The 25,052-nt window shown below is 39.2% G+C and overlaps 5 protein-coding genes across 11 annotated transcripts; 2 read left to right on the top strand and 3 right to left on the bottom strand.

Moving 5' to 3' along the window:
* Window positions 1–78: 78 nt before the first annotated feature.
* On the bottom strand, window positions 79–1,890 carry fn3krp (fructosamine 3 kinase related protein). Its single transcript, XM_020934964.2, has 6 exons — window positions 1,555–1,890; window positions 1,287–1,435; window positions 1,129–1,220; window positions 961–1,043; window positions 754–876; window positions 79–667 (listed from the first exon to the last, which is right to left on the bottom strand). Exons 1-6 carry the CDS (start codon window positions 1,693–1,695, stop codon window positions 329–331), a joined length of 927 nt encoding a protein of 308 aa, XP_020790623.1. The 5' UTR covers window positions 1,696–1,890; the 3' UTR covers window positions 79–328.
* arl16 (ADP-ribosylation factor-like 16) lies at window positions 1,888–3,104 on the top strand. Its single transcript, XM_020932226.2, has 5 exons — window positions 1,888–2,072; window positions 2,204–2,259; window positions 2,333–2,452; window positions 2,524–2,639; window positions 2,736–3,104. Exons 1-5 carry the CDS (start codon window positions 1,937–1,939, stop codon window positions 2,899–2,901), a joined length of 594 nt encoding a protein of 197 aa, XP_020787885.1. The 5' UTR covers window positions 1,888–1,936; the 3' UTR covers window positions 2,902–3,104.
* Window positions 3,105–3,374: 270 nt separating this feature from the next.
* epn3a (epsin 3a) lies at window positions 3,375–19,988 on the bottom strand. 5 transcript variants are annotated; one of them, XM_055152863.1, is made up of 11 exons: window positions 19,847–19,988; window positions 10,677–11,357; window positions 8,428–8,546; window positions 7,806–7,886; window positions 7,413–7,505; window positions 6,705–6,788; window positions 6,435–6,558; window positions 4,915–5,079; window positions 4,742–4,822; window positions 4,115–4,354; window positions 3,375–4,033 (listed from the first exon to the last, which is right to left on the bottom strand). In XM_055152863.1, the coding sequence occupies exons 2-11, from the start codon at window positions 11,260–11,262 to the stop codon at window positions 3,741–3,743; spliced, it is 1,866 nt and encodes a 621-aa protein (XP_055008838.1). In that variant the 5' UTR covers window positions 11,263–11,357; window positions 19,847–19,988; the 3' UTR covers window positions 3,375–3,740. The 5 variants fall into 5 exon arrangements, with proteins under 5 accessions (XP_055008838.1, XP_020787867.2, XP_020787882.2 ...); XM_020932208.2 differs by lacking the exon at window positions 19,847–19,988 and adding an exon at window positions 12,918–13,406; XM_020932223.2 differs by lacking the exons at window positions 6,705–6,788; window positions 19,847–19,988 and adding an exon at window positions 12,918–13,406.
* rsad1 (radical S-adenosyl methionine domain containing 1) lies at window positions 16,240–25,022 on the bottom strand. 3 transcript variants are annotated; one of them, XR_008632071.1, is made up of 10 exons: window positions 24,684–25,022; window positions 24,436–24,578; window positions 22,279–22,483; window positions 21,415–21,780; window positions 21,271–21,334; window positions 20,513–20,660; window positions 20,264–20,318; window positions 20,065–20,168; window positions 17,966–19,990; window positions 16,240–17,891 (listed from the first exon to the last, which is right to left on the bottom strand). XR_008632071.1 is itself a non-coding variant. In XM_055152865.1 (9 exons), the coding sequence occupies exons 1-9, from the start codon at window positions 24,825–24,827 to the stop codon at window positions 19,864–19,866; spliced, it is 1,356 nt and encodes a 451-aa protein (XP_055008840.1). In that variant the 5' UTR covers window positions 24,828–25,022; the 3' UTR covers window positions 16,240–19,863. The 3 variants fall into 3 exon arrangements, 2 of the variants coding, with proteins under 2 accessions (XP_055008840.1, XP_055008841.1); XM_055152865.1 differs by having other exon boundaries at window positions 16,240–19,990; XM_055152866.1 differs by having other exon boundaries at window positions 16,240–19,990; window positions 24,445–24,578.
* rasd2a (RASD family member 2a) lies at window positions 17,210–18,328 on the top strand. The gene is made up of 2 exons (XM_020932225.2): window positions 17,210–17,735; window positions 17,811–18,328. The coding sequence occupies exons 1-2, from the start codon at window positions 17,210–17,212 to the stop codon at window positions 18,326–18,328; spliced, it is 1,044 nt and encodes a 347-aa protein (XP_020787884.2).
* Window positions 25,023–25,052: the final 30 nt, after the last annotated feature.

Here is a 25,052-nt window from a genome sequence, read left to right as displayed (position 1 = left end):
TAAATTACAGAGGCTTGTTTTGTTTTATGAATTTTATTATTATCATCATTATTATTATTATTAGTAGTAGTAGTAGTATTACTGTGATAAAAAATTACCTTCTAAATGTCTTTATGTTTTAACACGACTAAAATAAATTTATTTTTGATACATTACCTGCTACATGTGGCGCTTTGATGGAACAATACGTTTTATTCCTGCACATGTTAATTGCTTTTTTCTGTCAAAGGGATGAGTACATTAAATGTAGTAGGGTATCCATAGTATTTTACATTCCAATCCATAGGAATGTCTTGTGACAGCTGTGTATGCTCATACATTTTCAAGACTATTTTAACAGATCTTTCATTATTCTTATTGAGGAGCCCCTGTAACTACCCCCAAAGTGGTTCCAGTGATTCAGATAGTGGAAAAGTTGGTAAAGCTGGTGTCTTTGGGCAAAGCCTGGGGCTTTGGGTATTTTCTCATGATATGCAGAGTAAAAGGATTTACCAAACCCACCAAACATCCCTGCAATACCCAATTCATATTCAGAATGACCATAAAAGGAAGCAGGATCAAAGATGACAGGACCCTCTGCACATTCTCCCACATTACCGCTCCATAAGTCACCATGAATCAAAGCAGGGACGATTTCCACATCTTTGAAAAACTGTGGAATCTGAAGCTAAAAAAAATAATAATAATAAAGTAAACAGTAACAGTAAATGGTAAACAAATCCTACTAATCACCATATAAATTACATTACTCACCTGCAACTTTGCCCATAGTTCTCTAGATTCTCTGTCTCCATATGACTTCTCAATTAGATTTAGCTGATGGTCAAGTCGCTGTCTGGTGAAAAACGTTACCCAGTCTTCCTGCCAGTCATTAGCCTGAGGGAGAGAAAAGCAAAAAAAAGTAAAGTTGCTGTCAAATGAATTAGTTTATACAATTATATTGTTATATTTTGGTCTTACTTGTGGTAGGTATCCACAACATGTAGAAACATCAAAGCCAAATTTTACCACTACGTTTGAATCCACCTGTTCTGCTCCTTTTCCTAAAAAGGAATGAGTTGCAACAGACACTGCAGTTGAGAATGAACTGCATTAAGTTTTAAATATGTCTTTAAATATGTACCTTACCAATTGTCTGTTGATCTTTGTTTAGTTTTTCCAACTGCCTCTTGTTATAAAGATGCATGTCTGCTAATTGTTCTCCAAGGTGCTGTGAGTGCCTGCATAATGTAGTAATAATGGTATTTGCACACCGCTTGTAACTGTGTTGTTGGGATGTATCTTACCTGCTGAGACATTTCATGTCCAGATGTTCCATTACAAATACACATCCCCTGTCAAGTTCGATCACCTTCACAGGCTTCGGAACCTTAATTGTTGAAGTCTTTAAGATGGCTTCAAGGCTAGCCATTTCGCCATCAAACATCAATTTGGCCTAAAAAAAAAAAATGTGGGAGCTTTACAGTAAGCTACAGTTTTGTGTTTCTATAATGTCTGCGTATGCGTGACGGCGTTAATCTAAAGCTAAATACAAAAAAAAAAAGAAAAGATTACCTCGCTTTTATGGTTTATCTTTACAAAAATCCTCCCGCTGTCAGTATCATAACTTTGGCCCTCGCTGATACAGCCGCCGCTTGAATGACCAGTTGATCTGAGCCTTGAAGTACCCAACTCTTGCTTTAGTTTGGCTTCCATAGCAATGATGTGGATTTATAGATGGGTAAATACTGAGTAATTACAGCCTATGCCTGTAAATAAAACAACAGTAACTAAACCATGCATGCAGACTGTTGTGTTTCCTTTACCATAACCAATCAGAGAAAAGATACGCCTTCCTTGTGCTGTTGTCCAATCACCATGAGACTCTGGGGTCACGTGGATATCACCATGGCGCTGGATGAGGCTTTCTGGTTTTGCGATGCTAGGCTCGTAGGCTATGCTCGCTAATTGCTGTCGCTGGATTAAAAATCCGTTATGTCCTTGCGGACAAACAGACATGATCAAGATTGACACCTGTCTGCTACTTGGCGCGACAGGTGTCGGGAAAACTCTGCTATTAAAGCGTTTGCAAAATATCCTTTGGATCTAGCAGTGGGTATAGGGCTGCGCTAATGGTCACCCCATGAGAAGCAATACAATTTGTCAAATGTTTTTGTTCTTCTCTGTAGCTGCTGATGTTGCCATTTTTCTTAACATGTTTTATGGTTTAGTAGGCATGGCTTTGACGAGCTTGAGGCACCCCCTTCTACTTTACCAACGGTAAACCACGATAATGTTTTATGGTGCTTCAGTACGACGTTAAATGTTTATCTAAAATTCTTCCCTTTCACAGGTTGGAACCAACTTAATAGACATCAGCTTGAAGAGGAAAAAGAAGGTGACATTAAGAGAACTTGGGGGCTGCATGAGCCCAATATGGCCAAGTTATTACAGTGATGCCTCTTCAGTCATAGTAGGTTATTACCTTAAACAAACACAGTTGTGACCCAATGTGTCATAGTAATGCTTCTTTGGCATTTATAGTTCATGGTGGACGCATCCAACACTTCTCAGATATCTTCATCCTGCATCCAGCTTCTGTCAGTTCTGGCAGCTGAGCCTCTTCAAGATGTTTCTGTGCTGCTAATTTTTAACAAAAGGTATGTCTGAAACATGTAAAGTGAATATTTTCGAAATATTATTTTAATACTTTTAATATCTTAATAAATGTATTGGTATTATTCTATGTATTTCAGGGACATCCCTTGCTTAATGAGTCTTATCGAAATTAAGTCACTTTTCCGATTAGAAGATATTCTTGCATCTGCCACTCAGTCAATCACAACAATGGAACTAAGTGCCTCCTCTGGACAAGGGCTTCAGGAGGTGCTTACTTGGTTGGAGTCTGTCACTGTTAAGTGAGCTTTTAAACTTAGGTACTGTATATTTGGCAATTGCCACCTCAGGAATACTGATATAACCAGCAAGTATTGTAAAAATGTTATAGATTTTTATTGTTTATTATATAATTGTATTTCACTGATGAACGGCTTGACGGATTCTATTTAACTAATCAAACAGACTGCAAATGTAACCTGTAAACCAAAAAATACATCCTTCCACAAGAGGCGAGGGTATTTTTTTCTTATTTAAACCTACTGGACATTGTTTTGTAGAAACTTGATACTATGGTAACTTATCTTGTAAGTGGTAATTGATCGCCCCCTTTCCCCCAAAAAATCTTTTTAATATTTAGCATATCATGTTGAAGCATTCAGAAACTACATCATTAATTTATTCCAGGCACCTTATGCTGTCACATGTGCAAGTTTTGAGTTTTCCATTCAGCCCCATGTGCAGTGTTTGTAGAAGAAACATGAAAAAGCACCAATAAATTGAAATCAAAGAGATTTAAAAACATATGCTGCAATCCAGGGAGACATTTTGACAAATGAAAAAGTCTTTATCAAACTTGTCGATGAAATTTCATTAACTGTGCTTTTCAATATTGCCAACTGCTCAACTCAGCAGAAAAGTTCTTGAAGCCAATTTATTGGACTCAAAGCTGTCACAATGGCTTTTTTTACTTTTCTAGTTAATATGAACAGTCCTGTTTCAAATCTGCATCAATCTAGGGTTATATTATCACATGGCATTATATAATGACTAAGAATAGTACAAGATGCATCAGATTTATTTGTGCCAGTCATGGGAAATCATTGCCTATAGAAATTCCAAGTTTTATTTACTTTAGTTGTTCCTCATAAGAAAGGGTTTTGATTGGTTTGTGAGGCTTGTGCTGCTTGCATATTGCCTGACAGGGGCAGCAGTGGCTCAGGCATGGTCCCCAGCAGGTCCATCCCGGGCTGGGTGGGGTGGGTGAAAGAGGAGGGGAGGCTGGCGGGCTGGTGGCTCAAAGGCAGAGGCAGCGAGGCACTATATGGAAGAGAGGCATTATTGGGAGCAGCAGAAATCAAACCAGAGCCCATTTGATTCAGTGTTAGTTTAGGCTGCTCAGTTTGGAATGGATTATTGGCAGAAGGCGCGCTCAGACCTTTGGAGAAATAAAAAACAAAAATACATCAATGCAATTTTTAAGTTGATAGCTTCATTTAAAATTTCTGAGATTATTTACCTGACAAAAATGGGTTTTTATTCTTCGGCTCATTTACTGGGATTAAACTGTCCAGATTTACAAGTGAGGCTGCAGCTGGATCGAGGAATGACTCAGGTGTTCGACATGTGCGAGAGTTGGAAGCAGGAGGCAAGTTTTCCCTTAGATTAGTCAGGTCAAAAAGCTCCGGACTAGCTGTATCACCTCGCCCGTTAATGCTTATTTTGCCGCCATCCATGGCTTCATCAAATAAATCACCATCTAAATCAAAATTATGTTAATTTCAAATAACAAGGGAAAATTGTGACTTTTCTGTTGAAGGGTCTGCCACTTGCTAGTTTCCATGGAAATGTTAATTCTCAGTCTTGAAAGTTCCTTGGAATAGCATTCACTAATACTAATCTATCTACATGTGGACAAGCAGGTGTCACCACAAGCCCCATATTCAGATCGCTGAGGAGGCGAGGCCACCCACAATTCTCCAACATAATAAATGTAACTGAATCTATTAAAAGATGCATACGTTTAATGCTATACTGTGGAGCATTCCAGGCAAAGCAATAACATATCAGTGAAGACAAACGGGTGATGGACCCCAGCCAGAAGTCACATAGTGCACCTTTAAAGATAAATAAATAATGGACAAACCTGATGGGCTACCAGTACGAGGAGAGGGTACCCTTCCAGCTCCTTTAATCCGATCTGATGGTGCAGCAAATGGATCTACTCCTGAAATCAGAAAAAAAAAATCAGAATGTATTTTGTATTCAGTGAATACGGTGAAGATGATACATTTTAATGTTTTGGACAATGACATGCACCTGCACTGCCAGAAGAGGCCCACGTCCTGCTGTTGGAGGCAGGGACATTGTTCAGTGGGGTGTCCCATGGGTCCGCGGAGGCCTGATATGGCTCCCAGGGCGGAGGGGGACTGCTTGGAGGTGCCATCCACGGAGAATCAGGTCTCGACAGGTTGGTTCCTTCATCTTGGAAAAAAATAATTACAATAATAAAAAAACGGTTCCATTTGGAGACATTTAAGTGACATCTAGGCCCACCCAATCCTCCTGATAAAATTTTTCATAATATACTGCACTGCCTACTGCATGAAGGGTTTGCGCGCACAAGTTCACTCAGATTTTGGCTTTTTTTTTTTTTTGTATTGTAATACTGAAACAGTACAAAATTATGTCTCGAACACATCTGCCTCACTCATGGCCCAAACACACCTACAGAAAATAACCTCTGTCACTAGCTAGTCCCAATGAATACCTCCCCATAAAGCGCTGTGGCCAAGTGAAACAGTATCTAAATTTTGTCAAGTATTATTAAAACTCTGATAATAATCACATAATTTGTGCTAAAATAGCCAAAATATGTAATTTATATGTATTATTTTTTCTTTAAGATGTCAATGTTTCTGCACATGTTCAACAAACAACGGCAGATGGATGGAGCCACGGCTCTTCCTTCACTCAGTTTGCGCGTGCATCCGGTGTGCTGTCTATTTAATATAGTGAGTCTATGGTCAACTGGCTAATAGTGGACCGATAGTAATATTTCCAATGGTGCGTTTTATACACCCCTCCTCTAGAGAGCCTCTCACGGTTTCTACACACTCTGTTCACAAGGCGTGTTTGCCACAGCATTTGGTACATTAGACATGTGGTCAGATGAGGCATGTGAGGTAGTTAAGCTCACTGTTTTAAGTCATTGGTCTCTAAGGCGGGCACTTCAGGTTTAAGAAATGTCTTTTACATTTTATTTAGTTCTTTTTTCGTTTGGTGTGTAAACATAATTTATTAAAACTCAGCGTTTTATTGGTTGATGTGATTTTTGTTTGTTAGTAAAGAAAAGCAATTTAGAATGCACATTTCTAAGCCTTTGCCCCTCCCCAGCCCGCAATGGTGCATACGCGCTGTGCATAGTGTACGTAATGGGGAACTACAGAACTGAACGGTGGGCCAGTCCAGAGGAAAAATGCCAAGGCCAAATTTTGTTCCCAGTCCAACCCTGGTGACACTGAATCTTTTAAAATAAGTGACATGATACTTGCATCTTGAAAGAAGTAAAGTAAAAAATTGAATGGAAGAATTGGTATTCTAGAATATGAACATGTTAAATATTTTTTTTCGTATATGTACATTATCATTAAGTCTAACTGAGCTGCTTTAGGGTAGGAAAAATCTGACAGATGATCACATGACCTGCATTGACTGAAAATCAATCCACCTGCTTAACCCACACAGTCAGCCATGAAAACCCTTAGAAATAATTTACAGACATGCAAGATAAACAAAACATATTTAAACATCAGACATATTTGAGATTTGAGACTGACCCAGTGAGTCCCATGGGTCCCTGCCTCCACCTCGCGCAGACGCCTGGTGTAGGCCACTCTGAGGGTCCCGTGAAGGTGCATCTGCAGGCACTGCAAAAATATCTACCAAGTCCATAAAAGCTGTCTAAATCAGAACACACAAAAAAAAGTACAACGTGTTAAATATGCCAAGTAATACGTAAAAATCAGTCAATTTCATTTCCAGTGCGATGTGTACTACTAACTCTTAAAAACCCCATTTAAGATATTTCATACCCCAGTAATTCATACCCCGCCTTTAGCCTCCATCTCACGTTTGCTTTCTTCAAGAGCCCTAATCAGCATTGACTCATCTCCTTGACGACTTAGTTGCTCCTGTCAATTAGCACACACAAAAAAAAAAGATCTTCAATAATAATAGCACTGAAGGCTGTAACAAATAATAAAGTGTTGTGAGTATACCACATGCAATTATTAAATGCTGAAATCATATATTTGTTTAAATGTTGTTAATGAAGTCATGCAATTAATGCTTAACTATTGAAATCTGATATATGTGTTTAAAGAAACTGCTGTGTAGGTTGTGTCTTTTGAAGGAAATTCTGTACAGAGCAGCTGACAAGGTGACATCCTGGCTGGCACCAAACCTAAATAGATCCGGACATTCCCATAAACGGAGAGGCTTCAGGGAGGATCCAAGGCGTGAACCTGATCAACATATCATTATGCATATTTCTGTGAATGTATATATACTGGGTTAAGGGACAGATGCAGGTGTTCAGACTGCCTGAAACTAAGTCCTGTGTAGAATAGGCCATCAGGGATAGTGGTCTGACCCAGAGCTCTATATTAGAATTGTATTGGACAGGGAATAAATTCTTTTTACTTTTAATCGATCGATTCCAGTTGTGATTTTTGATAGAACACGCCTAACAGCACCTTTTTAAGTCACTATTTAATGTTACTACACCAAAAAACGAAACAATTTACAAAGAATACCTGCTGGTGCTCCTCTTTGCTCAAATTCAAGGCTAACTGAAGCTGGGCGTCTTCATCCAAGTCCACGTTGTTGGTTGGTGCACGAGGAGCTGGCTAAAAAGAAAACACATATAAATAAATGAGAGATTGAATGTAGCACAGGACAGCATGTTTATGGTCTCCAACAACAATCCAGTACCTGAGATGCAATTTTAAAACTCATAATACTGATTTTGAAGCAGGAGACCGCTTGGGTTAGTGGAATAGAAAGTTGCAGGCTCATTGGATTAGTCTCGACCTTCTGATACTAGATTGCGTTTTAAGGCGATGAAGTCCACAGATAAAATCCAGGCAGCGTTAAGTAGTACATGCACTTATTCTTAAGGGAAAGGTACCCACTAAGAACGTAACTACCTTCTTTGAATCCTCCTTGCTGAGACTCATTGCGATTTGTAGTTGGGTCTGTTCATCAATATCCACAGTTGAAGGAGGTGGCTAGGGTCAAGTAGGAATGATTAAGAGGAAGTCTAATCAAAGATGAAAGTACACTTCACTGAAAAAAGCTTAGAAAGATATTATGGAGGTGGAATGAGGTCGAATTATCAAATAAAAGTAATGATCAATTTGATCATTAAAATCATAGTGACACATGATCAGGGCAGTTATGCAGCACACTCCCCCATGCAAGACACACAGGACCACTGTCCTTCTCATAAAAATGAGAAGATGAGAGCTGGAACTCAGCACTGAATCAATGCATGCATCCTGTCAGCCTTTCACTCTCCCAGCAGCTTCTGCGCAGCTCACGATCACTCACGCTGATTGGTCAAATTGCCATTATTGGCCACATCAGAGACCGTCAATGATATCACTTTCTAAAGCTTTCTGGTAAATGGTAGCTTACAGCGCGTAGTGGTGTTTAATGGCCTGAACAGATGGTGTGGAAGCATGGGAGCCATTTTATGTTTTACTACAGCATTACCGAGTGAAATGTGTACTGTGGGATGGACAGGGTCTCACAGAGTGCATGAGATACCTTTTCACTCTCCTCTCGGCTCATGGCCAGGGCCAGCTGCAGCTGCAGCTCCTCTTCTCCACTGGTCTGAGGTCGAGCCTGCTCGATGTCTGGGGCAAGGCGAGAGGAGGAAGAGGAGGCTAAACAGAGGAAGAAAAGGATTTCAGTGTTATGGGAGATGACACAGCATGACAGCACAGGGGAAAATGGCATGCCAGAGTTTCAGTGGCAAAAGAGAAAGACAAACAAAAATAAACATTAGGATGATTTTAGTACTCGTACAGAGGGTCTACTGCCTGTGCATGCTAATTCTATTCCACAGCCTGTTGTTTGGGACATTTGCTGGCATTGAGAACCATCGCCTGCCTAACTCAGCCTGCTCCGAGAACAATGGCCTGCCTGTGTGCGAGTCAGGCCAGTGGAGGGGAGAGGAATGGATGGGGCTACCTTATTACTCTGAAACTGGGTGGGTTCCAGGATGCAGACTTGGGCAGTAAGGGGTCCCAGTGAACCAGCAAGGGCCAGGCAATGGGTCACAGGGCTAAGAGAGGGCAGCAGGGTGCACACTGGCAAATCTTGCTTCAGGAAATCAATCACTTCCACTGTGCTGCCTCTAAATATGGTATTTGTGCTGAAATGCATGTTGGCAATTAGCTGGTGCCAACCAACTGACCCCCCACCCACACCATACATCAGCATTTTATTTATCCACCTCTCTGTTCTAAAAATGTAACACCTGTCATTGTTTATTTTTATCCAGATATATGTAATAATAAGTAAAACACAAAATACACGTCCCAGTTATATGTCTGTAGCAATTTAACAGATATCTGGTATTAAAATCACCATCAGCTAATAGTGCCTCATGTGTGCACACATGTTTTTGCTGGAACTGATTTAAAAAATGGAAAATGAGTTCTATTTGGTAAACGATAAAAAGAAGGTTCTGAGATGAAAACAGATGATAAAAAGATCAGATAACATTATGCAAACTGTGAAATTTGTCCCTATGATCAAACATAGTCATAGTTGTGGTATTTTAATAAAGCCACAACTGGGGTTCTGACTAGTGCCAGTGAATAAACACCGAGGGACCACAGCGACCACACATCTGTTAAACACTTCCTCACACACACACAACCTTTGAAAAAGAGGAAAGGACACAAGATCAAGTTTAAATAAGTTCATTATTGTCTGAAATGAGAACTATGAACAGGTCGGTTTTGTTGCAGATACTTTCACATTTGTTTGAGAAAATGCAAACAAGGCCTCATCTCTTTTGTAAAATGACATGAATATGAAAGGAATGTTCAAATGGACAGTTCAAGAAAAAAAACAAAAAAGCAAATAAAAGCAAAAACAAATAAAAAGCAATACAAACATTAAGAGAGCTTGAAAAAAGCTTTATATAGGTTTTATATATATATATAAAAACATTTATAATGTATATTTATGTGTTACAGCTGCCATGTATCAGTTATCTGCCATTTATCAATTCATCTAGTGAACTTGCAACTGTTGGATTCCAGATGGATGACACATCACATGACTTTTTTGAACATAAGATAATAGGAGACATTCATCAAAAGGTGACACTTATTACCGCTGTGCAGTTAATCAAATTTAATCAAGATTGAGATTCCACCATTTGTAAGTGTCACTGATAGGCTTGGATCTTTCTGATCGTGAGGTCTACAGCCAATCCTCTGTCAATAAAACATGTGGTTTGGAGATCAGACTTTGGGGGAAGGAATGTGACTATTTTTTAAAATGTTAAATAGAAATAATTCAGCTGTTTGTTTGTTCGTGTTTAAGAAATTAAAATTAAAGGTGCACTGTGCAACTTTTCTGGTGGAGGGTCTGTCAAATGCTTTTCTCCATGGAGATGTTATTGCTTTGTCTGGAATGTTATGGCATTAAAGGCCTTTCTATCTTCATGGAGACTGAACCAGACCAAGTTACAGGTCAGATTTGTGGAGAGGCAACTCCACTCACGGTCAGTTTTTTTTTTTTTTTAGCTATAAAGCCACCTATAATTGAATAAATGTAAGGTAGAGCTGTTTAAAGTCATACTGTACAACATTCCAGGCAGAGCAATGACATATCCATAGAAACACGCAGAAGACGGACCCTCAATCAAAAAGTTACACAATGCACTAGACAAATATATATATTTTGAGAAAAACAAGGAAAAAAAGCCTGTTTGATTTAATTTGGAAAATTAAAAAAAAAATTGTCATATTGTCAGGCCCTACACTTAAAGTACTTACACTGAAGAGGGGATGATGTTCTCCTGCACCTGCCCGGTTCGTCTCCATAGGCTCCGGCGGGGTAACTGGTGCGGCGCCCCGGGTAGGGAGGGGGCATGGACCCCAGTGCGCTGCTTACTCCGGCCATGCGCGTCTTGGTCTTCAGTGCCTGGCTCCTCTCTTTCTTCAGCTTCTCCTCGTCCCTCAGCAGAGCCACGAGCTGCTTGGCCTTTTCCCTCACATTGATGCCCTGGTCACGTCCGTCTCTGTCTAAATACTGGAAGTCCCTCAGAGTCTGAATAGAGTAAATTTTCTCCCTACACTCCTTCGCTACTTGCTCTGAGCCAGTCTTCACGAGATAGTCCATCAGGGTTAGTGCTTTATAAACATGACGCCAGTTCTTACCATGGTCATTGAGCCTTTTCCACAGCATACCCATAACTTCAGCAATAGCCACTGCATTGAAAGTCAAATCTGCTATCTCTGCCATAAGAGAGGTGGGAGGTCCCCAGGGGTCATTGGAGGTGGCTTCCCTGACCTTGATCTCGGCCTCAGTGTAGTTGTTGACCACATTTTTCATCTGACGGCGAAGCGATGAGGTCTGCATGTCTGTCTCTTACAGTAAACTAAATTTAAAAACACAATCCACACTCCAGATGTGAAGTCTCTGTTCAGAGTGGTACAGCCTTACACGCAAGATTTCTGTGGAAAAAGAAGGCACAGGTTAGAGTCACTATTGAAATAATTATATAAATTGTTACTTAACTGTTATGGAATGAATAGAATTATGACTGGTAAATAGACTATAAGGTATAATACCTAAGGTATTTTACCTACCTTAGGTAAGGTATACCTTATAAGGTATAATAATACAACAGTTTATAAGGGAGTATGCTCTTTGGAAGCAAAGGTCCTCATCAAGTATTAAGCATCAAAACCTATTCAACATTTTTATTCCATCTTTTTCAGAGGCTTGAAACAATCATGATATGATATAAACCAAAGCCAAAAGATGTTACATAAGTTATTTTAAAAAACATGAATAAAAAAACAAACTCAGAGATGAGAGAGGCTTCCCTTTCGCTGTCCTAACTGAAAGTGTCATTTTTATGTTTGCAGACATATAATTATTACTGATCAACACAACTTGTACTTTTCACTATCGTCTGCAAATAGAGGCAATTGAACTGTTATATAACTGCCTTAAGGATGTATGTTAACACATATCAACATGGGTTTAATGTACTTTTATGCCTAACAAATGAGATGTTGTAGGATTATCTGGAAAAAACAATTCTTCAGTGTACTGTGTACTTAATTTGCTGCAACACCCACGAATTGTTGGAGGAGTGGCACACACACTTTACTGACAATTTGTAACAATGTTAGGACATTATTTTTAAAAGAAATAGGTTAATGTTGTAAACTATATGTGACAACATTGGGTGGACATCACCAACTGGCTTGATGATGGGCTCACAGTTTGAAACAATACATTCCCAACAGCACTTGCTATACATAAGAAACAAACTCAGAATGTAATACTACCTAATGGTCAGAATATATTAATTTACTATATGAACCTAATGTTCGACCCATTATTACAGAGGAAACTGCAGTTAAACACAGGCATGTTGAAAACCAATTACTGCTTGTGCTTGATGTAGCATTTGCTTTTGGATACTTTTGATTAATTCTGAGGTTGTTGTTAGTGCTTGCCCCTACACAGGTAAGGTGGTCACAGCCAGAGACAAATTGTACAATTGAACTGAAGTAAGATTTTAATTTTACATAATATGGGTTAGATAGGAATAATAGTGTTTGAAGTTTTTTTTTTTTTTTTTTTAACCACGTCAAACAATAACAAAAACACACCCCTGTTCTATCTTCTACCTTCTGATTTTCACACCTTCTGATTTTCACACCTTCTGACCTTGCAACCACTTCCCAGAAAAATACTTCCTTTCCTAATCCAGAAATATGAGACGGAATAATTGTCTGTAATATCAAGGAAAAAACTGTGTTCTGTAGCCAGCTAGGGCCTATTTGTTAGTCCACAGCTGTTAGGGACCGTGGAAAAATCGAGTGAAACTCCCCTAAAGCCCCTGTCCCAAACTAGGACGAAGAGCGAACTCCATCAGAATGCACGTTGCGTCAAACACGACAAGGTTTGGAGTAGCGTGACTCAGCTAACATCCTCTAAAAGTTAAAATCTAATGAATAAAATCGAGTCTAGCTTTTGCAGTTCACTTTCCCTCTTACCTTCAGGACATAGCTACTCAGAGGGGTCCCAACTTGGGGAGGTTTTGGGTTAAAGGAGAAGAAAAAGATACGCCTTCCCCGTCGACATGTCCCGGAGCGTTCTCAATGCCCAAACTACTGTGAAAGCAAAACAACAAGAAAAAACAGAGATGCACGCTCGAAATCCACAAAAGTATCCGACTGGAAACAAGTTGATTATGTTTTTAAATGTAAGGAGAAAGTGGGGCTTGCAGATGGCACACTTTACACCCCCACCTCCTTCTAAAAACACAGTGAAAATGGATGGGAAGGGACGAGGCAGAGCGGGCGGAGGGAGGGAGGGAGGGAGCTCGGTGCATGCGGAGTCAGACTTAACCCGTTCAGTGCTGCTGCGCTCGGAGCAGGTGAGGGGCTGGGTCACAAATGTAGGCCAACAAAATAGCATTTCTAAGCCAATAACTAGGCTTTCTGTGAGGTGAATTCTCTTCATTTGTTTTACTTCAGGCTATCATAGCCATGAAATTGCATTATGGAACAGATCTGATTATCAGCCCCTACAAAGACAGGTCCACTGTAAAACTATTATCCTAATAACGCCAAATTCGTCTATTTATAGGCACATATACGTATGCTAATAAGTGATAACTGCCAGAATAGACAGTACATATAGACCTATAAAATCTCAGTTTATTTATTTTTTAAATATGACAACTTTCATTGTGTGCCAGAAAAGGTCACATATTTAGGTCTCTGTATTACTAAACTGACCTTGTTATTGAACACAAACTTACATAAACCTGTAATTATTAACACATTTATATAAGTAATTGTATTTCTGACCTACAATGTTACCCTTTGACTTCTGTATCAACACCAAGAATCAGATGAGATAGTAACCTAATGTGCAGTTTGATCTAGGTCTACTTCCGTACAGAAACCACAAAAATGCTTCATCAGACCCTCTTCTTCTGTTTAGAGTAATGTTATACCATTGGGGATTCAAAGAAGAAGTCAATTTCCCTTTTAGCTGCTTCATCATTCCACAACTGTTTATTTATTTATTGCCACTAATGGGAAGCTGTCTGAGGAACATCATATACATTTTACAGCTTAGTCTGGAGGCTTTGTCTAAATTTACAGTATTGTTGCATGGTGTAGTTGGATTTTCTCGGAGGAATAATAGTGTCTTGAGGTTGACGGAGCAGGATATACAGGAAATACCAGCTCCACCTTCAGCCAACAAAGACACGTCACTTAGACACGACAATAGGACAAAGTGTAAAAGGTTTAGTCACCGATGAACACAGATGCAAAAGTGACAACATTGGTTTAACGCACATCAATGTTTTCACTTTCCACTTCTTGGTTGTTTATTTGCCGTTAAAGGAGAGAGCTATAGTGGACCAGTGCATATTGTGCAAATACTTCACAAAACTAGATAATTGCTTATTAAATGTTTATTATTAAATTAAAGGTGCACTAAGTAGCTATACTGGTGGAGGGTCCATCAGCTGCTTGTTTTCATGGAGATGTTATTGCTTTACCTGGAATGTTTCACAATATGTCATCAAACTTACTTACACATCGAACTCTATCTTGCATTTATTCAGTTACAGGTGTTTTTATTGCTCCAAAATACCAGGAAAATTATGTATTCATACTTTGGGTGGGGTCGCCTCTCCAGAGATTTGAACTTGGCCTGATGGTGTCACTGCTTGTCTCTATTCAGACATTGATTAAATTCCAAACTGGAACATTCCAGACAATACAATAATCTCCATGGATACAAGCAGGTAATGGTCCCTCCATTAGAAAAGGTACATAGTGCACTTTTAACAAAATAATCATTATGCCTACTTCTATTGCTATGGCAGGGTTTAAGAAGCAGAACATTTAATAAAAGTTATCTAGAAATAATTAAAAAAAAAACTTTGTAGTTTACTTTGTAGTTTCCACTCTCTTCCCTCCTAGCCTGTAAAGCTATTTCCCCTGCAAACAGCGGCTGGAGCATGCTTTGTCTACAACAAAGGCCTGATGAGGTCAGCACATGCAGGGGGGACACGGGTCTCGGGCACAGGGAGGAGAGGGTGATAAATAAAACCAGCCTATAGTGAAGCCTGACGTCACAAGGACTGGAAACATGACTATGAGGGAGTCATTTTCAGACAGTGTATCCCTGTGGGAACTTGCATTGCTGCTTCTGGTAGGGGAGGATGGTGATGTTAATGGATGGAGTCAAATGTAAAGTAACTAATCATAGCCTGAAAGATGAGGCAGTCACTGAACAATGGGATAGTTTCTGTACATGTCGGATGCAAGGGGTTAAATGTCTCAGTATAAAATATAATGATATTTAACTGCTGCCCTCTAGTGGATATGGTTGTGCATCATCAGTATCACATTTAATACTAGAAGGTATTAAATTACATTTTCTTTGTTGCATAAAACAGAATGAATAAGGGCTAGGTGATTTGGTGAAATAGAAAAAGATAATATTACTTTAAATATTTTTTTTCTCTAGGAAATATAAGATATGATGCATCAGAGATTAAATAGCACAAACACGGTTTGAAAAAAAAAAAAATAATAATAATAAAAATTATATTGGCTTTATATCCTTATAGGTGACAACAAATGTGTTTCATTAATTGTAGTTCTGTTGTATCTTAACAGTGACTAAATCTTGACATCTCATCCTCCCACTGTTTTAGTTGATCTTATATTCATTTTATTTATAAAGCACACATGAAACAACAGAATATACCAGCTCACATGACTAACATGTTAATGAGATGTTAATCGTTCAGATGTTGCTCAGCTGAAGCTCTACTCCAGTGGCTGATGCTGTTTCTGGGTAGGACCGGTGCGTCATGGTGACGTACGCTATCACTGCTGCTTGTACACAGAAATGACAAATCCTTTTAGTCCCTCTATGTGATAATAATCTAACCTTTATTTGAGCTGGGTTTGCCCAGTCTCTGGTTCATGCTCTCTTGCATATGCCATATCAAATTTGGGACTAAACTGGGACTAAACCTGGGCTTGAACAGGATCAAATCACCAAAGTTTACACCAGAAGGACTAAATTGAGCTTAAAACAGGACCAAAGCAGGACAAGTATGAACTCAGCCTTAATGCTGCACTATACCTACCTGTACCAAACCTCTGTCCTCTATATTCATGGAAACATGTGGTGTCCCAAGACCAAGATTTAAGTAAGATCTGTGGAGAGGCCCCCACTTACCATCAGAATGTATATTTTTCAAGGTATATTTGAGCAATAAGTAAAGAGATACGCCAGAGTTTAACACCATAAGTGGAACATTACAGACAAAGCAACAGAGAAAAGCTAGAAATATTTAATGCAGCACTGCTATATTTTGCATATCTTTGTATTTACATATTTTCACATTTTACAAACAATACTTCACTAATAGCAGAACTATAGAAAAAAAAATCCCTGAATTTCCATCATAACAGGGCTACGGCTACACTTATTCAAATTGGCCATGACAGAAGCATCAGTGTTCTGAGTGAGTACAGGCAGCCCACTGCACTCTTCATGTCTCCCAGAGGAACAGTTGAGAGCATCCTCTTCATTCAGACAGTGTCCTTGCTTCATCAAAAGGAGGCTTTGAGGTCTCTACAGTCGCACGATGCCAATCAATTGTAACCATTCCAACAAAATGTTGTGTCATATACATCAATGTGTTCATTTTAGCTTATTACATATACACACACAGGCTATTTGTTTAATGCTTTGTGATGACCAGTGACAACAGTGTGAATCACAGAGCATGAGTTGTAACAAATGCAGATCGTGACTGTTTGGTCCGTGCAGTGATAGGTATATGTACTCATTTGGAGCATGTGGATTAATTTCACTGTCCCTTCAACATAAGGAAATAAGAAATTATAGTAAATAAAGAGTGAATAAATAAATAATCAAATAAATAAAAGCATAAGGCATATAGTATTTCTAAATAGAGCCAAAAAAGTATGAGCATAAGGGTGTTATTGTTAGGCACAAACTATGTGAATTTGCCAAATGCCTGAGGATGCGATGTCCTAGACTTTTCTAGTGCTAAATATTCTTCACAGAGAAATCGCGAGTTAAACTGGGGGGCTATTGGCCGGCATAATAACCTACTATAAAAGGAAGGAAATTGTTGATGACACTTGATGACGCAGAGCGCGCGCCTGGTGCGTGCTTATAAAAATGGTGACTGTATCATGCGGAGACTCAAAATTGAGAGGCAGACATCTCGGTAAGGCTCTGAACATCGGGGCGTCCGGACAAACAGATAACTGAGATGAACTCAACTGAGAAGGGCTACCTTCCTTTTGATGGCATCCTCGACCTGTTCAGCCTCCTCGGACAGCAGCCCCTAGGCGTTTCGCACCTGTTGACGCACAGAGCGTCCTTCATTCAGCATCCCAGCACGTTCAGTTTGTCCAAGGCGGGCATGAGCATCGTAAAAACGGTCCACGACTGCCGGGGAGGACATGTGAAAATGACGAGGTCAGCCCGGTCTAGCTCTGGCCAGAGACAAGTATCCAGTGAAAAACTAGTGAAAAAGTCAGTAGATAACATGGATCTCGGGCGGATAAAGCCGCAAAACTGCCAGAGGATAGTCGTGCTCGGTGCGCCAAAGGTGGGCAAAACCAACCTCCTGCTCAGGTTTTTGGGTAAAGACTTTAAAGAGCACTATGAACCCACTAGAGAGGACTTTCACAGAAAGCTGTTTCACATCGGAGGAGAGACGTACCGAGTGGATCTGCTGGATGCGGCGTGCGAGAGAGACTTCCCCGCGAAGCGCAGACTGTCTATCCTCACAGGTGGGTCTCATAGATTAATGAATATTCAAGAACAATGTGTGTTTTACAAATACTAACATCACTGTGCTTTTCCAGGTGACATCTTTCTGCTCGTCTTCAGTTTGGACAGCAGAGACTCTTTCCGAGAAGTGTGTGAGCTGTTCAGTGAGATCAAATCTGCAAAGACAAAGTTTCTCAAAATGAAGACTCCGGCCAAGGTCCCTATAGTGGTCTGTGGGAACAAGACGGACCTGGGCGCATCCCAGAGAGTCATGGGCCGCTCTGAAGTGGTCAAAACATTGGGTGAAGACGTTACGTACGTCGAAACCTCCGCCAAGAACAGTACAGGACTGGAAATCATGTTCCGTGCGCTGGCCCGACTGGGCGGTTTGCCTGACGAAACGAGCCCGTCCCGTCACGAGATCATCCCCATCCTCAGCTACCAGTCTCTGTGCGCGAGCCAAAGGGGCAGAAGCAGCAAGACGCACAAGGCACGTGCGCCATGTGGGGCCGTGGATCCATTGGCGCGCAGACCCAGTTTCACCACGGATCTGAAGCTAGTGCTTGGATCAAGCACAAAATCATCCAAACCCGAGAGGTGTCAGATTCAATGAATTTGAGCCTTCTTGGAAAACCAATTGTAGTAGTATGCTGCAATGTCATATAATGTAAGGAGTTATACTCCTATAGCATTTGGCTGGACCAATGCATTATAACATTTTGTATTTTTTGTATGTAAGAATTATTTAATAAAGGCTGTTTATATGTCACAAGACCTTTGTTATTTTCTGCACATTAATCATTTCTATTGAGGAGATTCTTGATTCTTGAGGGATCTGTGGTTTTTACAGATGACCATCAATTAAGTAAATGAAATGAATGTATTTAAAATTATCTTTTAAAACCGTATTTATAGGAATTATTTTGATAAAAAATATATAAAAGATTCACTCCCTTTAAACCACTACAATAACTTTTAAGATATTATTGAAAGCGTAGAGCGAGAGAAGCCTTGATACTTAAAAATAGCAGAGCTGAGGTGTCTCGCACAGTGAAAAGTAGTGAGTGGGCAACAGGAACAAAGTCATAAATTCGGAGGATTCAGCACCATGGAGAGAGCTCAAACAGTCCTTATTGCCCAAGGCCTTTTTATACGACAGCTACAACAAAGCTTTTGTAATTGTGATGAATGCAATATGACTGGAATACATTTCCATTATTAGGAAAAAAAGACACTGAGAGGTTTTGTAGTAGGCATATTAACAAAAGGACAGATAGACCACTGAATCTCATTACACACGCCTACTCATGACAAATTAACACATATTCCCACCAACTCAACAACAAGCCATTTCCTGTCCAATAATAAGAGTGCATTGAGAAGGTGACATTTTTGTTTGTGTAGTCATCACTGCAAAACAAGGTTGAAATAGAGAGAATAAAAATAATCCAATTATGATGTAAATCCTGATGGTCCTGATTCAACTTCTCTGTCACAGGTTTTGTCATAACTAATTAATTCAGTTATTAATTAGTCAAGCCCAACTGAGTTAACATGAAAAGTATACCTCTGAAGAGCATGATTCATTTTGTTAATAAAAAATATTGCCAACAAAAAGTGATAAAGGCTCAAGCCGAGGTTAAAAGGAAAATATTATGCTATTTTTAGTCTGTGTTATAAGGTTTTCTCTTGTGTTTTGTTTCATTCACGCTGCGTATTTAGGCTGAGTTCTTTTCAAACAGAAAACACTTTGTTCCACCTTGTGATGTCATGTGGTGACACAGGAAGCCCTCCACTATGTTTTTAAACTTCATATACCTTCACTAGAATCATTTGGATGATTATAGCTCTGGAGCAGGCAATTTCTATTAAACAATAGGTAAAAGGAGGTGTTCACTTGAAAACTACCACTAAATGACATCACAAGGTGGAACACAGCATTCTGAGCTTTGGAGATCTAGACAGATTAATAATAAAGGGTTATGTGTGAATGAAACAAAAAACTCCTGGTATGTTTTTGATGAGGTGACAGCATTATAACATGACTTAAAGCTCACAAGAGTAAATTTGTATGTATGTCAGATATTATATAATATATAAGGTATTAATCAGTCATCAGGTGAAAATGTACCTTTATCCATGTTGTTGTCACCTCGGATTGTAAAAACTGTTACTGTCTTTTTGTTTTGGAGCATAAATCCGTTCAATTTCCAAGAGTAGAGTCGGAAGTATGCTGTCCAGGAAGGCAAGTCCCTCATATGTGCAACGAAGGCCTCTAGAAAGAAAGAAATGGTCATTAGGTATTCACTTTGCAGGTCTAAAAATAATGCCATTTATTAGAATAATTACCTTTCATCAAGTATTAGTTTGCCACTTTGACGTAAATCTTGTACATCGGGGGATGAATCAAAAATATGGTGGAGGTTCACGTGTGGGCTGAAACACTGCCAGTGCTGAGAGACAGAAATAGCGTTTCATTGACAGATGATATATACAGTATAAAGTGATTAAAATAGTACTGTAGTTTTATGATTCATATGGAAGTTACCTTGTGCGTTATGCCTTTGGTCATTCTCATTCCCATCACCAACACCTCCTCTAGTCTGCAAACACATTGGTCTATAGTCACAAAGACAGACTTGATAATGAGGAGAGAGTGAGTACACGGTCTATAGATAGGACTTCTCAAGAACAGTCCCAGTGCAAGAGGACACAGGGCCCTTCACATGCTGGCTCATATGTCATTGTCAACGATATCACTTACAGGGACATCTTAGTGACACAGTTCAGTACTTACAGTTCATGTTGACAGAGATGAATCCTTCTCCGGGTGCCATGTCCCCTCTTCTGGACCTCACACATCCAAACTTCAGGCTCCAAAGTCTGTGTCCTGGCTTCTCTGCAAACTCCCCCCTCTCCCAGTGGGACGAATCTGCCATGTGCCCCTAAAAAAGTAACTTTAGCCTTTAGTCCTCCAAAGGTTTCAGAGTATACGGAAAAGAATAATAAGACTTAAAGGTAGGGCAGGGCAGTTAATCGAAAAACTGAGAGATCACGATTCTGACATGTTTAATAATCAGCGATTCATTTTTTATAATTTTTTATCGAGAGGTCCTCGGCCAGTCCTTTGTCAGCGGGCTTCCAGTGGAGGAAGTCATTTAATATATTTACCGGTATACATTTTTTGTGTTCAATGGCACTGATTAAATACTACTTACAGTAAATGTGTTTGAGGTATACAGACATCCATCTTGCATTTACTTAATTACAGACATTTTTATTGCTTAAATCCTGATTTGCTGGTGTTTTCCAGAAAGCTACATAATGCACCTTTAGATGCACTTATGGTTAAAATTAAATACAACATTTCTAATAAAATAAAATAAGCTAGATCTGACTGACTTACTAATGACCAGGTTTCCTTAGGCGTCTCAATCAATACTACCATTCACAAACATTATGAAGATTTCATCAAACACTTACAAAAAGTAGAAAACATTTGTTACCATGGCAACTGGATTGTGCAGACATTTTGAAACACATAACACAAATTACCTGGTCCAACTCCAATGTACTGTTTCCCTTCCCAATAACTCAGATTGTGATGGCTAACAGCATTCTTCAAAAACACAGAATATCAGTAAAATTAATGTGTAACTTAAATACCATACATGTAGTATGTCATAACCACTGACTCACATGTCTTGCAAAGTTTGATACTTCATACTGCTGAAAGCCGTGTTGGTGGAGGATAGTCCTGGCTCTTTGGTACATCTCTGCACTAACTTCCTCCCCAGGCACAATCACTTCTCCACACTGTACCTGTTTAAAAAGCTGTGTGCCTCTTTCCACAGTGAGCTGATACAGAGACAGGTGGTCATCACAAATCTGCAACACCTCCCTCAACTCAGAGTCCCAGGATTGGATAGTCTGCCCAGGACGCCCAAACATGAGGTCAACAGAAACTCTGCCAGGAGTCAGACGTGATGCTTCTTCAATGGTGCGCAGTGCATCATGGGAACTGTGGTCTCTTTCCAAAACTGCCAAATCATCATCATTGAGAGTCTGCAGAGAACCAAAAATATGTTAAATGTTAAAATTTCAAACAATACTTTAAATGTGCCTTGTGTAACTTTGCTGGTGGATCTAGCCTCTACTTGGGTCTGGTTTGGTCTCCATGAAGACAGAAAAGGTTAATAACATACTGTAAAACATTCCAGACAAAGTGATAACATCTCCATGGAGAATTTGACAGAACCTTCACCAGAAAAGTTACACAATGCACCTTTAAGATGGACTCCATAGACAAGATTATATGAATTTTATGATTACACAGAAAATCTATCCAATCCCAGTCCCCATTAAGTGACTGAAATCTCATAGTTAGTTTTAGTAATAGCTTATTATTAGTTTAGAGCTTAACTGAAGCTCTGTTGAGCCTTAATAACTACTAAATATTTCCTCCTCCTCATCCCCCTCCAGCTACTATAAAAATTAAAGCAGTTTCATGCCTATACTTGTGCACTGCTGTATAATGCAGTTTTAAAGTTGCAGTTAATTCACCTGGACACCAATTGAGAAACGGTTCACCCCAGCATGGTAAAAATCCTCCAACTTTGACCTTCCAAGGGGGGTGGGGTTGACCTCCAGAGTTACTTCAACATTGTGAGGAATATGAGCATGTTGTGAAATGCATTTGAGCACTGCTGCGATTGTGGAAGGAGGGGCTAGGCTTGGTGTTCCTCCTCCGAAAAACACAGATGTGATGCTGCAAATAGACAGATTTTTGTTAACATACAGTTGTAAAGAGGCTACTCCTCTTAAACCACATGATGAATAGACTCAGCGGAATCAACATTAATAAGACAGCCTTTCAATTTCAAAAATCTTGAGTAAACAATTGTTGCATCAATCAGAGCTCTGTCTTTTATCTATGAATGCACCAATCCAGCCTTTCCAGTTCTGAAACAAACTGCCACTGATACAAAGGGCAGGGACTAAAAAGATACTTTATTTTCCTAAAAACAAAAATAGCATATGACAAAATATGTTGCTGTTATTTATCTCTAAAGTAACTACAGAACAACTTTGCATAAATAAAACTTCAGCATCGATAATTTGGTGCAGATACCCAATCGAGCAAATTTTCATGGATCGAGCAATATTTTATAATATCGGTATCAGTGCATCCCTACTTTTATTCATTTTTATTTCTTTATAATTGTAGTTATCTGGTGTGCAGAGATTTTTGTAGTGTTTCAACCTCAGATTCAACCAACCTAAAGCAAATTTCAACCACCTTTGACAAAGTATGAATATCTGGGAAGATGTTGCTACTGTAACCTTTGATTTATTTGACTTGTATTATTTTATTTATTAACATACATTTTGGTCATTATTATTTTGGAGAATTAATTTATATTAATTTGGATTTATTTTATTAACAATTCATATTATTATAGTATGCTGAGTTCTGCATAATGGTGATGGATCCTATAATATTACAGCACATTTGATCAATGCACCAGGGTTTAATAATACGTGACCGCGCACTGCACACAGAGGAGAGAGTAAACAAGTTGCCAAATAAATATGAGCTGTACACTTTCCTGTCGTGTTGGTGTATGTTGGCAAGAAAGACAGCATGAAAATACATAACATTAAATCTCACTTTAGTGCACCATACCCACAGCCTCAAGAGACTGGTGAGTACAATATATTGGGGTTACACTACTACTACTACTACTACTACTACTACTACTACTACTACTACTACTACTACTACTACTACTAGTGCTACTACTACTACTACTACTACTACTACTACTACTACTACTACTACTACTACTACTACTACTACTACTACTAGTGCTACTACTAGTGCTACTACTACTACTACTACTAGTGCTACTACTACTAGTGCTACTACTAGTGCTACTACTACTACTACTACTAGTGCTACTACTACTACTACTACTAGTGCTACTACTACTACTACTACTACTAGTGCTACTACTACTACTACTACTACTACTACTACTACTACTACTACTACTACTGCTACTACTACTACTACTACTACTACTACTACTAGTGCTACTACTACTACTACTACTACTACTACTAGTGCTACTACTACTACTACTACTACTACTACTAGTGCTACTACTACTACTACTACTACTACTACTACTAGTACTACTACTACTACTACTACTACTGCTACTACTACTACTACTACTACTACTAGTGCTACTACTACTACTACTACTACTACTACTAGTGCTACTACTACTACTAGTGCTACTACTACTACTACTACTACTACTAGTAGCTACTACTACTACTACTAGTGCTACTACTACTACTACTACTACTACTACTAGTGCTACTACTACTACTACTACTAGTGCTACTACTACTACTACTACTACTACTACTAGTGCTACTACTACTACTACTACTACTACTACTACTACTACTACTACTACTACTACTACTACTACTACTACTACTACTACTACTACTACTACTACTACTACTAGTGCTACTACTACTACTACTACTACTATTATGAGTGACCAAAAACTACATACATAATTGGAGAAAAAAAAATACTGAGAAACTGGGGATACTCGTCAATTATATTACATAATAACAGCATCCATACAGCTGTCTGATACAACAGTTTCCCTTTTGATTATTAAAAGTTGTACATACTTGACATACCATGAAACGTGACTAAGTTGAAGCAAAGTTTGTGTCTCTTTCTGGAGGCACTTAGTCATGTTTTCATTATTGCTTGATCTGGAAATATACTTATTGAAATTGCAGTAAGAACATCTTCTGATACAGTAAGGCCACTGCAGAGGAGAACAAAAAGGCATTGACGCAAGTTGTTCACAAGTTATAAAAATAGAACATCTGAAGGACGTTTAATAAATTGTTATATAGACAAACTAGCTCACATGCACGTAGAGAGAAGCTGTTTTCTGCAGTTCATCCTCACTTAAGTCTTCTGTTCCAGGGATGTCAGAGAATAAATGCCGGGGTACAACGCGTGCACAGGCGGGCACGGCTCGCCTCAGCGCCCGGGAAGTCTGAACAATCATCTCGAAAGGGCGTTAAAAGTGTTCAAAACTAACTGACTCTTATTTAGGTTTCTTCCTTTTCATAAAGGTCTCCTCGGCGTATAGAAAGTAAATAAATAAATGGGCTTGCACGTTAAAGACAAATCGCATTTGACAATTTAACGAAATGGAAAAGTCAACTATTTACATTTATAGTCCATGCTTTGAACAGCTGATCCCATGTGCCGGATGTGACGTCGAGCTGAA

This window comes from Boleophthalmus pectinirostris, unplaced genomic scaffold, assembly GCF_026225935.1.
Source record: "Boleophthalmus pectinirostris isolate CB_2022bp ecotype Guang Dong unplaced genomic scaffold, ASM2622593v1 HiC_scaffold_17, whole genome shotgun sequence".
NCBI lineage: Eukaryota > Metazoa > Chordata > Actinopteri > Gobiiformes > Gobiidae > Boleophthalmus > Boleophthalmus pectinirostris.
Note: the sequence above shows the minus strand (reverse complement) of the source record. Positions and strands in the feature narration are given on the sequence as shown.